The following is a 12984-nucleotide window of genomic DNA, read 5'->3' on the forward strand; positions in this document are numbered from 1 at the left end:
GAGGCGAGAGAGGAAATAGCTGGGGCCCTGACAGATATTTTTGTGGCATCCTTAAATACAGATGAGGTGCCGGAGGACTGGAGGGTTGCACATGTTGTCCCCCTGTACAAGAAGGGTAGTAGGGATATTCTGGGTAACTACAGACCAGTGAGCCTGACGTCGGTGGTGGGAAAGTTGCTGGAGAGGGTACTAAGAGATAGGATCTATTTATATTTAGAAAAGAATGGGCTTATCAGTGATAGGCAACATAGTTTTGTGCGGGGGAGATTGTGCCTTACCAACTTAATAGAGTTCTTCAAGGAAGTGACCAAGTTGTTAGATGAAGGAAGGGCTGTTGATGTCATATAAATGGATTTTAGTAAGGTGTTTGATAAGGTTCCCCATGGTAGACTAATGGAGAAAGTGAAGTCACATGGTGTGCAGGGTGTTCTAGCTAGATGGATAAAGTACTGGTTGAGTAACAGGAGACAGGGAGTAGTAGTTGAAGGGAGTTTCTTGAAATGCAGAAAGGTGACCAGTGGTGTTCCACAGGGATCAGTGTTGGGGCTATTGTTGTTTGTAATATACATAAATGATCTGGAAGAGGGCACTGTTGGTATGATCAGCAAGTTTGCAGATGACACGAAGATTGATGGAGTAGCAGAAAGCAAAAGAGACTGTCAGAGAATACAGGAGGATATAGATAGATTGGAGAGTTGGGCAGAAAAGTGGCAGTTTGTTTTCAATTCAGACAAATGTGAGGTGATGCATTTAGGCAAGACTAATTCTAGAGCGAATTATACAATGAACAGAAGAGAGCCTTGAGAAAAGTTGATGGGCAGAGAGATCTGGGAGTGCAGGTCCATTGTACCCTGAAGGTTGCTGCACAGGTGGATAGAGTGGTCAAGAAGGCAAATAGTATGTTTGCCTTCATTGGATGGGGTATTGAATATAAGAGCTGGAAAGTCATGTGAATATTGGAAAAGACATTGGTTCGGCCGCATTTAGAATACTATGTACAGTTCTGGTCGCCACATTCCCAAAAGGATGTGGACACTTTGGAGAGGGTGCAGAGAAGGTTTACGAGGATGATGCCTGGTATGGAAGGTGCTAGCTATGAAGAGAGGTTGAGTAGGTTAGGTTTATTTTCACTCGAAAAAAGGCGATTGAGGGGGACCTGATTGAGGTTTATAAAACCATGAACGGTATAGACAGAGTGGATAGAGACAAGCTTTTTCCCAGGGTAAAGGATTCAATAACGAGAGGTCACGCTTTCAAGCTGAGAGGTGGAAAGTTTAAGGGGGATACATGTGGCAAGAACTTCACACAGAGAGTGGTGGGCGTTTGGAACACGTTGCCAGCAGGGATGGTAGAAGCAGGCACGGTAGATTCATTTAAGATGCATCTGGATAAATGCATGAGTAGATGGGGAGTAGAGGGATACAGATGCTTAGGAATTGACCGACAGGTTTTGACAGTACATTTGGATCGGCTCAGGCTTGGAGACTGAAGGGCCTGTTCCTGGGCTGTAAATTTTCTTTGTTCTTTGTTCTTATCTGGGTGCAGGATTTGTTTCAAGATATATCCATAAAATTCCTGGTGTTCAAAGGATATTATTGGCTTTGCAATAATTGCAGAAAAAGAAAGGAACACAAAGAAAGGTATTGTGTGTTACTGAAGTGAGATGTTGTTGTCTAGATATGACTATGTAATCAAATCTTATCATTTTGAAGAAGACCACATAGCTCATCATCACCCAATTAATCCCATTTCCCTTGCCCTTTCACCATAGCTGTTTTTGTGCTAATTTGAGTACTGATCCAAAATACTCCTGAAGTTACTATTGAGATTGCTTCTGCCATGTCTTACAGGCAATATATCCCTGATCACAACTCACTGCACTAAAAAAAATCCCACTTTCTCCTCTGATTACCAAAAATCTTACATTTGTGTGCCTTTGTTTACCTTCCCTCCTGCCACTGGGCCTCTGTTGTTAAAAACTCTCTACTCTGTTAAAACATGTTGTAAATCAAATCACTTCTCGTTATTCATGGATTCGCTACCTGCAGATCCACATACTCGCAAGGTCAACCCCATTTTTTCTTTTCCCATTGAGTGGTTTGGTCTGATCTGGCGGTCCTTCACAGTAGATGTGAGAATTACATCGTAGCAGCGTTTTTCGTTATCCACAGAAGTCTGTACCCTATTACTGGCTGCTAATGAGGATTTGATGGATAAACAATTTGGGTACAATCTCAGTGACTATAACAAGCTTGTTTTGTTACATGTTTGGTTACAAGCTGGTGATTACAATACTTCAAACTGAAGTGATCGTATCTGATTGGTTGAGCTTGTGCAGAGTTGATGGATCCCTCTCAAATTCGGTATTCCTGAATGAATTCATTGCGTTGAGTTGCTTGTTCTGGTTCATGGGATGGTGGCTGTTGCTAGCAAAATGGCATTTATTATCCAACCGTAACTACCTTTCAAAAGGTAGAGGAAAGCCTTCTTGAACCACTGCAATCCACATAGTTTAGGTACACCGTACTTACACACCAACCTAGATTCTAACTGAAGCCATTCCGCTGAACTAGAACAGTTAGTCAGGAGATCTAGGAAGAGAAAATTCATTGCATCTGGGAAGAATGTCCTCGCAGTCATTATCACTGAAGCATTTTGGTAAGAGTATCCTGGCAGTTAGTGTCACCATGAAGCATTCTGGGAAGGAGCAGAGACTATGTCCAGACTTGTGTGAGTGGGGGCAAGGCATCACAGAGAAGCCATGCCTGATTGCCTGGTAAAGATCTTACATTAGGGACTAACCTAAACTAATACTAGACAAAAAACCCCCCGAGAAAACAGTAGCCAGTGGAAATCAGAAACGAAACCAGAATTTTCTGGAAAACCTCAGCAGGCCTGACAGCATCTGTGGAGAGAAGGCAGCGTTAACATTTTGGATCCAGTGACCCTTCTTCAGAACTCATCATCGTAATAAATTGTAGTAGATACAGAAATGAGTACAATAATTTAGGGATTGTATGAGAATATTTTTAAACAAATAAATAAGACCTAAATAAATACATTAGAAATGGTTGGTCAGGCGATTTGTTGCTGTGGCATGATGTGGGAGCTAGTGGACTCCACTGTGAACAACCATGACATCAGTCTCTGGGACTTGAGGAACTTAAGGTTCTTGATTCTGTGTTTCAGACAGTCACACCCTATAGCTTAAATATTTCAAATTTGACTGCTGATCAGGGACAGGAGAGTATAACAAGTGAGGTAGAGGGGTCCTGAACATAGCATTCGAGGCAACTTTGATCTTGACCTTGTTCAACAGGTGTGAGGTATTTGCTTCCCGTATAGTTGAGGAAAGAATCAGCTGGGAGGATGTTCATTCTGATCACTGCACCATGGTCCAGAATACCATTCAAGCAGGCAGGAGGAGGATGGGGGGTGGGGGGTGGGAGCGGAGGGGGAGCACAATGAAAACTGACAGTGGTAGTGGATTTTATAATGATGGGGACAGATAGCATCCTTTGTGAGCAGGATCAAGCCAACCTGGTGCCAAGGTAAAGGACACCCGGAGTTGGCTTGAAAGGATACAGGAGAGGGAGGAGCAAGATCTAGTTGTTGTGGTCTATATTAGCACCAACAACATAAGCATAATGTCCTTATTTTTAATATTCCTGGGATATGAGCATTGCTAGTTAGATCAGCATTTATTGCCCATCCCTAAATGCCAAGAGGGCAAGTAAGAGTGGGTGTGGAATCACATGGAGGTGAGACCAGGTAAGGATGGCAGTTTCCTTCTCTGTACAGCATTAATGAACTAATGGGTTTTTCTGATAATCGACAATGGATTTATGGTCATCATTAGACTCTTAATTCCAGATTTTTTAATGTTGAATTCAAATTCCACCATCTGCCATGGCAGGATTCAATCCTACCGTCCCAGAACATTATCTGGATCTCTGGATTAACATTCCAGCAATAATACCACTAGGCTATCCTGGAACTAAATTGGCAAAGAGATAAGATGGGAAGTAAACACTTGGCTAAAGGAATAGTGTGGGAAAGAGGGATTCCATTTCGTGGGGCATTAGCATAACCATTGAGACAGGAGGGAACTGGACCATTGCGACATATTCTACCAGATCTGGATCAGTGGTGCTGGAAGAGCACAGCAATTCAGGCTGGACCATTGCGACATATTCTACCAGAACCAATTCAGGAGAAGGATCCTAGTGAAAAGGCTGAACAGGGTGTTCATAAGGACTTTAAACTGGTTACAGTAGGGAGAGATTAGGAGATGTTATTAAAGTTTCCAGAACAAGTAATTGGACAGAGTCTATTGAAAAGGTCAAGAATCTAACTTTTGGTAAACTATGAGAAGGGGTGGTCATTGCTGGACTTGGGGGTGTTATACTTAAATGCAAGCAGTATACAAAACAAGATAAATGAGCTTCTAATGCTGATTGAAATGGAAGGTATGACATTTTGGGTATCTCAGGGGACTTCAGCTGAAAGGGGATCAGGGCTGGGATCTAAATTTCCAAAGGTACTTATCCTATTGAAAGTACAGTCAGCTGAACAGAGGGAATGAGGTTTCCTTGTTAATAGGAAATAAAGTTAAATTGACTGCAACAAGTGATTTAGAGTCAGAAGGTATAGAATCTGTGTGAGTAGAGTTGAGTTATGTCCAGCCCTCCTAGCAACAGTCAAGACGTAGGGCAGAAAATAAATTAGGAGATAGAAAAGGTATTATTACAATAATCATGGGAACTTCAATTTGGAGGTGGGCTGGCAAAATCAAGTTGATAGTAGAAAAAGGAATCTGTGGAATGTCTACGAGATGGCATTTTTTGGAGCAGCTTGTGGTAGAGCACTTTAGGAACAGGTGATTCAGATTTGGTGATATGTAATGATGGAGACTTGTTCAGAGAGCTTAAGGTGATCAAAATGTGATAGAATTCACCCTGCAGTTTGAGAGGGAGTAGCTGGAATCAGATGTCACAGTTTTCCAATTGTGTAACATGAGGGAAAAGCTGGCCAGAGTTGATTGGAAGGAGAGCTTAGTGGGAAAGATAGTGCAGCAACAATGGCAGATGTTTCTGGGAGTAATTCGAGAGGCACAGAATAAATTTATCCCAAGGAAGAAGAATCAAGGGAAGTCAGGGACAGAATAAATGCACAAGAAAAAGCAGACAATTTGATAAAGTTTAATTGGAAGCCACAGTATTGGGAAGCCTTTTAAAAACTAACAGAGGATGGCTAAAAATCAATAATTAGGGACAAAACTAAATAATGAGTGTAAGGGAGTGAGTCATATAAAAGATGGTTGCAAGAGGCTTTCTAGATATGCAAAATGTAAGAAAGAGGTAGAAGTAGATATTGGATTGGTGGAAAATGAGACTGGAGAATTAGGAATAGGGAACAAAGAAATAACAGAGGAATTGAAGAAGCAGTTTGCATCAGTCTTCACAGTGGAAAACACCACCAGCATACCAGAAATTCAAGAGAATCGAGGGCAGAGGTTAGTGTAGGGGGCATGGGGGTTCAGTGGTTAGCACTGCTGCCCCACAGCACAAGGGACCAGGTTCTGTTCCACCCTTGGGTGACTCTGTGGAGTTTGCACATTCTCCCTGTGTCTGCGTGGGTTTCCTCCAGATGTTGCAGTTTCCTCCCAGAATCTAAAGATATGCAGGTTACATGGATTGGTCATGCTACAGTGTCCAGGGATGTGTTGGCTAGGTGGGTTAACTATGAGAAATGCAGGGTTATGGTGATAGGGCAAGAGGGTGATTCGGGGTAGAATGCTCTTTGGACGGTTGGTGTGGACTCGATTGGCTGAATAACCTTGTAGGGATTGGGTGGAATGAGAAAGAGATGGTCACCTTATTGAGATTGTATTATAGACCCCCTAATAGTCAGAGGGAAATTGAGAAACTAATTTGTGAGGAGATCTCAGTTATCTGTAAGAATAATAAGATGGTTATGGGAGGAGATTTTAACTTTCCAAACGTAGACTGGGACTGCGATAGTGTTAAGGGTTTAGATGGAGAGGAATTTGTTAAGTGTGTACAAGACAATTTTCTGATTCAATATGTGGGTATGCGTACTTTGGAAGGTGCGAAACCTGACCTATTCTTGGGAAATAAGGTAGGGCAGGTGACGAAGGTATCAGTTGGGGAGCACTTTGAAGCCAGCGACCATAATTCTATTAGTTTTAAAATGGTGTTGGAAAAGGATAGTTGAAGTTCTAAATCGAAGAAAGGCTATTTTTGACGATATTAGGCAAGAACTTTCAAAAACTGATTGGGGGCATATGTTTACAGGTAATGGGATGGCTGGAAAATGGGAAGCCTTCAGAACTGAGATAACGAGAGTGCAGAGACAGTATATTCCTGTTAGGGTGAAAGGAAAGGCTGGTAGGTATAGAGAATGCTGGATTTGGTTAAGAAAAAGAAGGAAGCATATGTCAGGTATAAACAGGATAGATCGAGTGAATCCTTAGAAGAGTATAAAGGCAGTAGGAGTATACTTAAGAGGGAAATCAGGATGGCAAAAAGGGGACATGAGATAGCTTTGGCAAGTAGAGTTAAGGAGAATCCAAAGGGATTTTACAAATAACTTAAGGACAAAAGGGTAACTAGGGAGAGAATAGGGCCCCTCAAAGCTCAGCAACGCAGCCTTTCTGTGGAGCTGCAGGAGATGTGGGAGATACTAAACACGTATTTTGCATCAGTAGTTACTCTGGAAAAGGACATGGAAGATATAGAATATAGGGAAATAGATGGTGACGTCTTGAAAAATGTCCATATTACAGAGGATGAAGTGCTGGATGTCTTGAAATGCATAAAAGTGGATAAATCCCCAGGCCCTGATCAGGTGTACCCTAGAACTCTTGTGGAAAGCTAGCAAAGTGATTGCTGGGCCTCTTGCTGAGATATTTGTATCATTGATAGTCACAGGTGAGGTGCTGGAAGACTGGAGTTTGGCTAACGTGGTGCTACTATTTAAGAAAGGTGGAAAGGACAAGCCAGGGAACTAAAACCGGTGAGCCTGATGTTGGTGGTGGGCAAGTTGTTGGAGGGAATCCTGAGGGACAGGATGTACATGTATTTGGAGAGGCAAGAACTAATTAGGGATAGTCAACATGGCTTTGTGCATGGGAAATCATGTCTCACAAATTTGAATGAGTTTTTTGAAGAATAAACAAAGAGGATTGATGAAGGCAGAGCGGTAGATGTGATCTATATGGACTTCAGCAAGGCTTCCGACAAGGATCCCCATGGGAGACTGGTGAGCAAGGTTAGATCTCACGGAATACAGGGAGAACTAGCCACTTGGATACAGAACTGGCTCAAAGGTAAAAGAGGGTGATGATGGAGGGTTGTTTTTCAGATTGGAGGATTACATAATGGAAATTATGTAGTCACTGCTCATTAAACAGAGAGTTCAGAATCTGGTTAAACACAAAGGAGAAAAATCAGAATTATTTTCTCCACATCAAGAATCTGACTCTTCCATCTTCACAGTATTTTCCCAACATATTTACCATTGCCCTTGTCACTAAAGGAGTGGAAAGTTCCACCCTTGGCATCAATATTCTATGGTGAGACCTGGTCTCGCGGGGAATGGGCTCATGTGCCATCCTGGGATCTCTACTGTTAAAGTGTGCTTTGAGGTAAGGGGGAATTCATTGTCTTAGAATGCTGATGGCACGTTCCTACTCTACCAAAGGCAGATCTGAGTCGAGAGTGTGGCGATGGAAAATTACAAAAGGTTAGGCAGCATCTGAAGAGCAGGAGAATTGACATTTTGGGTCTGTTTGTAGCAGAAGTGGTGGAGGATAATGCGATCTGTATACACTACAACATCCTCCACCACTTCTGCCACCTATAAACAGACCCCACTACTAGGGATATATTTCCCTCCCCACCTGTATCAATGTTTCGGAGAGACCATTCCCTCCACGACTCCCTTGTCTGATCCATGCCTCCCACCAGCCCACACCCCACTCCCCGGCACCACAGGAAGTGCAAAACCTGCACCCACACCTCCCCCCTCACCTCCGTCCAAGGCCCCAAAGGATCCTTCCACGTCCAACAGAAATTTACCTGTACTTCCACAAATGTCATCTATTGTATCCATTGCACCCGATGTGGTCTCCTGTACATCGGGGGGGCAGGACATCAACTTGTAGATCATTTCAGAGAACATCTCTGTTACACCCACACCAACCAATTCCACCACTCTGTGGTTGAACACTTTTACTCCCCCCTCGGACCTCCTCTATCGCCAAACCCTAACCACCCGACGCCTGGAGGAAGAAAGCCTCATCTTCCGCCTTGGGACCCTGCAACCACACAGGATCAATGTGGCTTTCACCAGTTTCCTCATTTCCCTTTCCCCAACCTTACCCCAGTCACAAGCCTCCAACTCGGCACTGCCCTCTTGACCTGTCCATGTTCCTGCCCACCATTCTGCTCCACTCTCCTCTCCGACCTATCACTTCCCCCGCCCACCACCTTCATCTACCTATCACATTCCCAGCTACCTTCACCCCAGCCTCCCCCCCGCCCCGCCCCTTCCTATATATCTCTCAGCCCCTCCTTGGCCCACAAGACTCATTCCTGATTAAGGGCTTACGCCCAAAACACCAACTCTCCTGCTCCTCAGATGCTGCCTGACCTGCTGTGCTTTTCCAGCACCAGACTCTTGATTCTGACCTCCAGCATCTGCAGTACTCACTTTCTCCAAGGACAGATCTGGTCATGTACCTCCGCCACCTTCTCACTCTGCACATAGACTGACCAACCTCCCCCCATCCCAATTCATCCACAGATTGGACAGTTAATAAGTCAAACAATGCCTAGGTGGAGGGAGAATGTTTTCTCCAATTTCCTGCGGATCTTTAAATTTCAATTAAATAATTGCACCAACCCATCTTTTCCTGTTCCAGGTGACTCTGCCCCTCACCAGCTGTTGGCAGCTATTGTTTTAATTGGGATCCCACCAAGCCTCGACTGAACCCATGCTACATGGAACCGGGTCTAACTCTGGGCTAGAGTTCAGAGTGCAGTTGAGAACTATTCACTAGAGCCCTCAATGTGGGATGACTCTGAAAGCAGAGATGGAAGTTTAGCAAAACCCATTAACTTGCTTTATTTATCTTCATCTGCTGTAGTATTGTAGCAAAGCTGTAAAAATAGTATTTTAGTTGAAAGCATAAAAGTTTTGTTTGTTTGCTCAAAGAAATCCCAATAGAACATGAATTGCCATAAAAGAATATTTGGATTGAAGCATCAGTTGTGGATGATCAAGCCTCTGGGCTCCAAACAGAGAGAAAATTCCACATCGATAACTGTATATAAGAATTTACAAATGTGCAAAGATTTCATCTTTCCCATGATTTAAGCTTTCACTCTGGATCCATGCACACTGCTTTATTTACACATACCTCACTTCCTTCACTGCTCACTGAGACCATGTCAACAGGTTTGGTATGTGGTTAAATGAAAAGGAGACACCTGTAAAGACATTTGGGAACAGGATAGTTATTGAGTCGGTAACATTGTATGTCATGTGGAGATTAACATTGTTTGGCCCAAGCACACTATTTCTGTGTAAATTTCTAGATTCAAAGTGAAATTCCCTCAGATATCCCTCAGTCTTGCCCTCAGTCCCTTTCTTAGTCTACATTTTTATGTTAAATGGTGATGGGGGTCAATGGATTGGAGCTAGACTGATCTCTTCCTTCCTAGGCAGAGCTGTGAATGTGCAGATCCCTTATCATCTTGTCTATATGTTGAAGAACAGGAAGACACTTAGCTGGTTAGTCAGTATCCTTGGAGAGAAGTGAAAAATTGATGTTTTAGATGTTGACCTGTTCTTATTTATTCTCTCCAGAGACACTTACAGGGTGGGCCAGACTTTGCAAGGACAGGAGTTTGGTTAGGCCAGTTTTGGAATACAGTATTGTGTGCAATTCAGGTTTCCTTCCTATCGGAAGGATGCTGTGAAACTTGAAGGGGTTCAGAAAAGAATTACAGGGATGCTGCCAGGGCTGGAGGGTTTGAGCTATAGGGAGAGGCTGAATAGCTCCAGGGGCTGTTTTCCCTGGAGCGTCAGAAGCTGAAAGGTGACCTCTTCAAGGTTTATGAGGGCCACGGACAGGATAGATAGACAAAGTCTTTTCCCTGGGGTAGGGGAGTCCAGAACTAGAGGGCAGAAGTTTAGGGTGAGAGGGGAAAGATATAAAAGGGACCTAAGGGGCAATTTCTTTCACACAGAGGGTGGTGCATGTATGGAATGAGCTGCCAGAGGAAGTGGTGGAGACTGGTACAATTATAGCATTTAAAAGGCATCTGGATGGGTATATGAATAGGAAGTGTTTGGAGGGATATGGGCCAAATGCTGGCAAATGGGACAAAATTAGGTTAGCACATCTGATCGGCATGGATGAGTTGGATCAAAGGGCCTGTTCCTGTGCTGTACAGCTCTCTGACTCTATGAGTGGTAACCTCATGTAAATTGCCAAATTATCCATTTTTCCTCTAAAAACAGAGACATGTCCACTTTTTTGACAGAAGATTCCAATCAGAGATCGTTCAGAAATGTGGACCAATGCTTCCATTCTGACAATGTAGGACTTTTTTTCATTGTTTTCTGATATAAACATTCAGAAACACAGACAACAGCTTTGACAGCTGCTGACAAACATAAAAGTATGTGAGTTAAGTGTGAATATTATGTTACTAGAAGCGTAGAGGGTGGGGTGCCAACTTAGTATGTTGCTTACTGGGTAGGGCATAAACAGCCAGATGGTGTAAGGTGCCAAGGTGCAGTTCACAAGGTTGGTGGGAGGAAGCGGGCAAGTAAATGATGCTGTGCTAAGGTCAGTTAGATGTAAAACGAGTCTAGCAGAAGCAAGGGTATGTGGGTTTTGGGTTGGGGTGTGGGGTGGGAGTGATCAGGTCCAGTGGCAGGGCAAGGGGGGGGGGGTACCAGGATGGGTAGTCACTTGGCATATCGGATCTGGAATGAGTGATGGGGTCAGGTCGCATGTGATAAAGGAGGGTAAGATTGCAGGTGGTGAAGACATTTTGGGTCTGAAGTGTGAGATGGATGCAAGTAGGTAGTTTATGGAAAAGATGAAAGGGTTTCAGGTCCAAGGAGGGTGCAGGGCAGTCAGATCAAGACCAGGTGCAGGAGAGTCAGTTCTGAAGTGGATGGAAGGCATTCGGATCTGGAGCAGATGCAGGGCAGATGGGTCCAGACTGAGCGCAGGGGGGTCAAATCCAGAATGGGTAAAGGGGAGTCAGGTCCAGAGTGGGTGCTGCAGGAGGGGTGCAGCGGTGTCGGGTCCGCAGCTGGTGCAGGGGTGTTCGGTCTGGAGTGGGTGGAGCGGAATTGGGTCTGGACTGGATGGAGGGGATTCTGGTCCAGAATTGATAAAGGAGCTCAGGTCCTGGGAGGTGTTAGATCAGTGTCTGGGATGTGTAAGTTGTCTGGAGAGGTTTAATTGAGGATCTGTGCTGTAACGATCTGTGGAATCAGTTGAATAATTACTCAGGAATTAGACTGTGTATTTAATAGGCTAAATTTTCTAAATCAACTTTTTTACTTTATTTCATCAGAGCCCTCTGAACTCTCAGAATATTTCATTTAAATCCGAGTGTTCCAGGCGCAGGGGAATTGACTAGTGGAATCATAGAGTCATAGAGCCATAGAGATGTACAGCACGGAAACAGACCCTTCGGTCCAACCCGTCCATGCCGACTAGATATCCCAACCCAATCTAGTCCCACCTGCCAGCACCTGGCCCATATCCCTCCAAACCCTTCCTATTCATATACACATCCAAATGCCTCTTAAATGTTGCAATTGTACCAGCCTCCACCACATCCTCTGGCAGCTCATTCCATATATGTACTACCCTCTGCGGGAATCTTCAATTTCCCAGGGAATTCCTTGGGAGTGTGCTGCACTGAGGTTTCTGCAGGGTCTCCATGTGCAACTCCAACCCACAAATAGAACAATGACTGTCCAGTGGGAAAATCTGGGCCGCAGTGTTTCCAGAATATTCTGACCCTGTTTTAGAATTTCAGCAGATGTGATCTATTGCTTTTTTCCCAGTTTCAGCTACTTGCAATTTAAACCTGTGAATTAATTAAGATTAAAGCCATCCTAACTTGACATGCAATTCATTTAATATCAAATACGAACAGTTGAAGTTTAAATGTTTGACCCTGAGATTGACTTGAAGTGCATTATAGTCCTGAAAGCTTGCAAGGCCAAACATAATGTGTGTTTCTATCTTTGAAGAGGTGACTGGGATCTATCCGTCTGACGGGAGTGTGGAAGGAGGAACCCTCCTGACTGTGACTGGCCGGTTCTTTGATGAAACAGATGCCCCTGCCAGAGTTACTGTAGGAGGTATGCAAAATGAAAAAGAATGGAAGAACTTATATCACACATTTCACCACCCCAACCTACTTTATAGACACTGGGGTACTTTAATGTGTAGTAACCATTTTAGTGTAGGGCATGTCACAGCCAATCTTCCTGCAAACAGTACTGTGATAGTGAACAGATATGGAAATGTGTTGCTGGAAAAGCGCAGCAGGTCAGGCAGCATCTAGGGAACAGGAGAATCGACGTTTCGGGCATTAGCCCTTCTTCAGGAATGAGGAAAGTTGGTCCAGCAGGCTAAGATAAAAGATAGGGAGGAGGGGCGTCGGAAATGTGATAGGTGGAAAGAGGTCAAGGTGAGGGTGATAGGTCAGACTGGGGTGGGGGCGGAGAGGTCGGGAAGAAGATTGCAGGTTAGGAAGGCGGTGCTGAATTCAAATTCAGCACCGCCTTCCTAACCTGAGATCTTCTTCCCGACCTCTCCGCCCCCACCCCAGTCTGACCTATCACCCTCACCTTGACCTCTTTCCACCTATCACATTTCCAACGCCCCTCCTCCAAGTCCCTCCTCCCTACCTTTTATCT

At 44.1% G+C, this 12984-nt stretch overlaps 1 protein-coding gene across 1 annotated transcript in view; it reads left to right on the top strand.

Moving 5' to 3' along the window:
* Nucleotides 1–12984, top strand: part of LOC122549503 (fibrocystin-L-like) — a 218614-nt gene that overhangs the window by 19313 nt on the left and 186317 nt on the right. Inside the window, exon 11 of the mRNA XM_043689363.1 lies at nucleotides 12313–12423. Coding sequence (XP_043545298.1) covers nucleotides 12313–12423 — 111 coding nt within the window. The remainder of the gene's footprint in view (nucleotides 1–12312; nucleotides 12424–12984) is intronic.

The sequence above is a fragment of the Chiloscyllium plagiosum genome, chromosome 4 (genome assembly GCF_004010195.1).
Source record: "Chiloscyllium plagiosum isolate BGI_BamShark_2017 chromosome 4, ASM401019v2, whole genome shotgun sequence".
NCBI classification, from domain to species: domain Eukaryota; kingdom Metazoa; phylum Chordata; class Chondrichthyes; order Orectolobiformes; family Hemiscylliidae; genus Chiloscyllium; species Chiloscyllium plagiosum.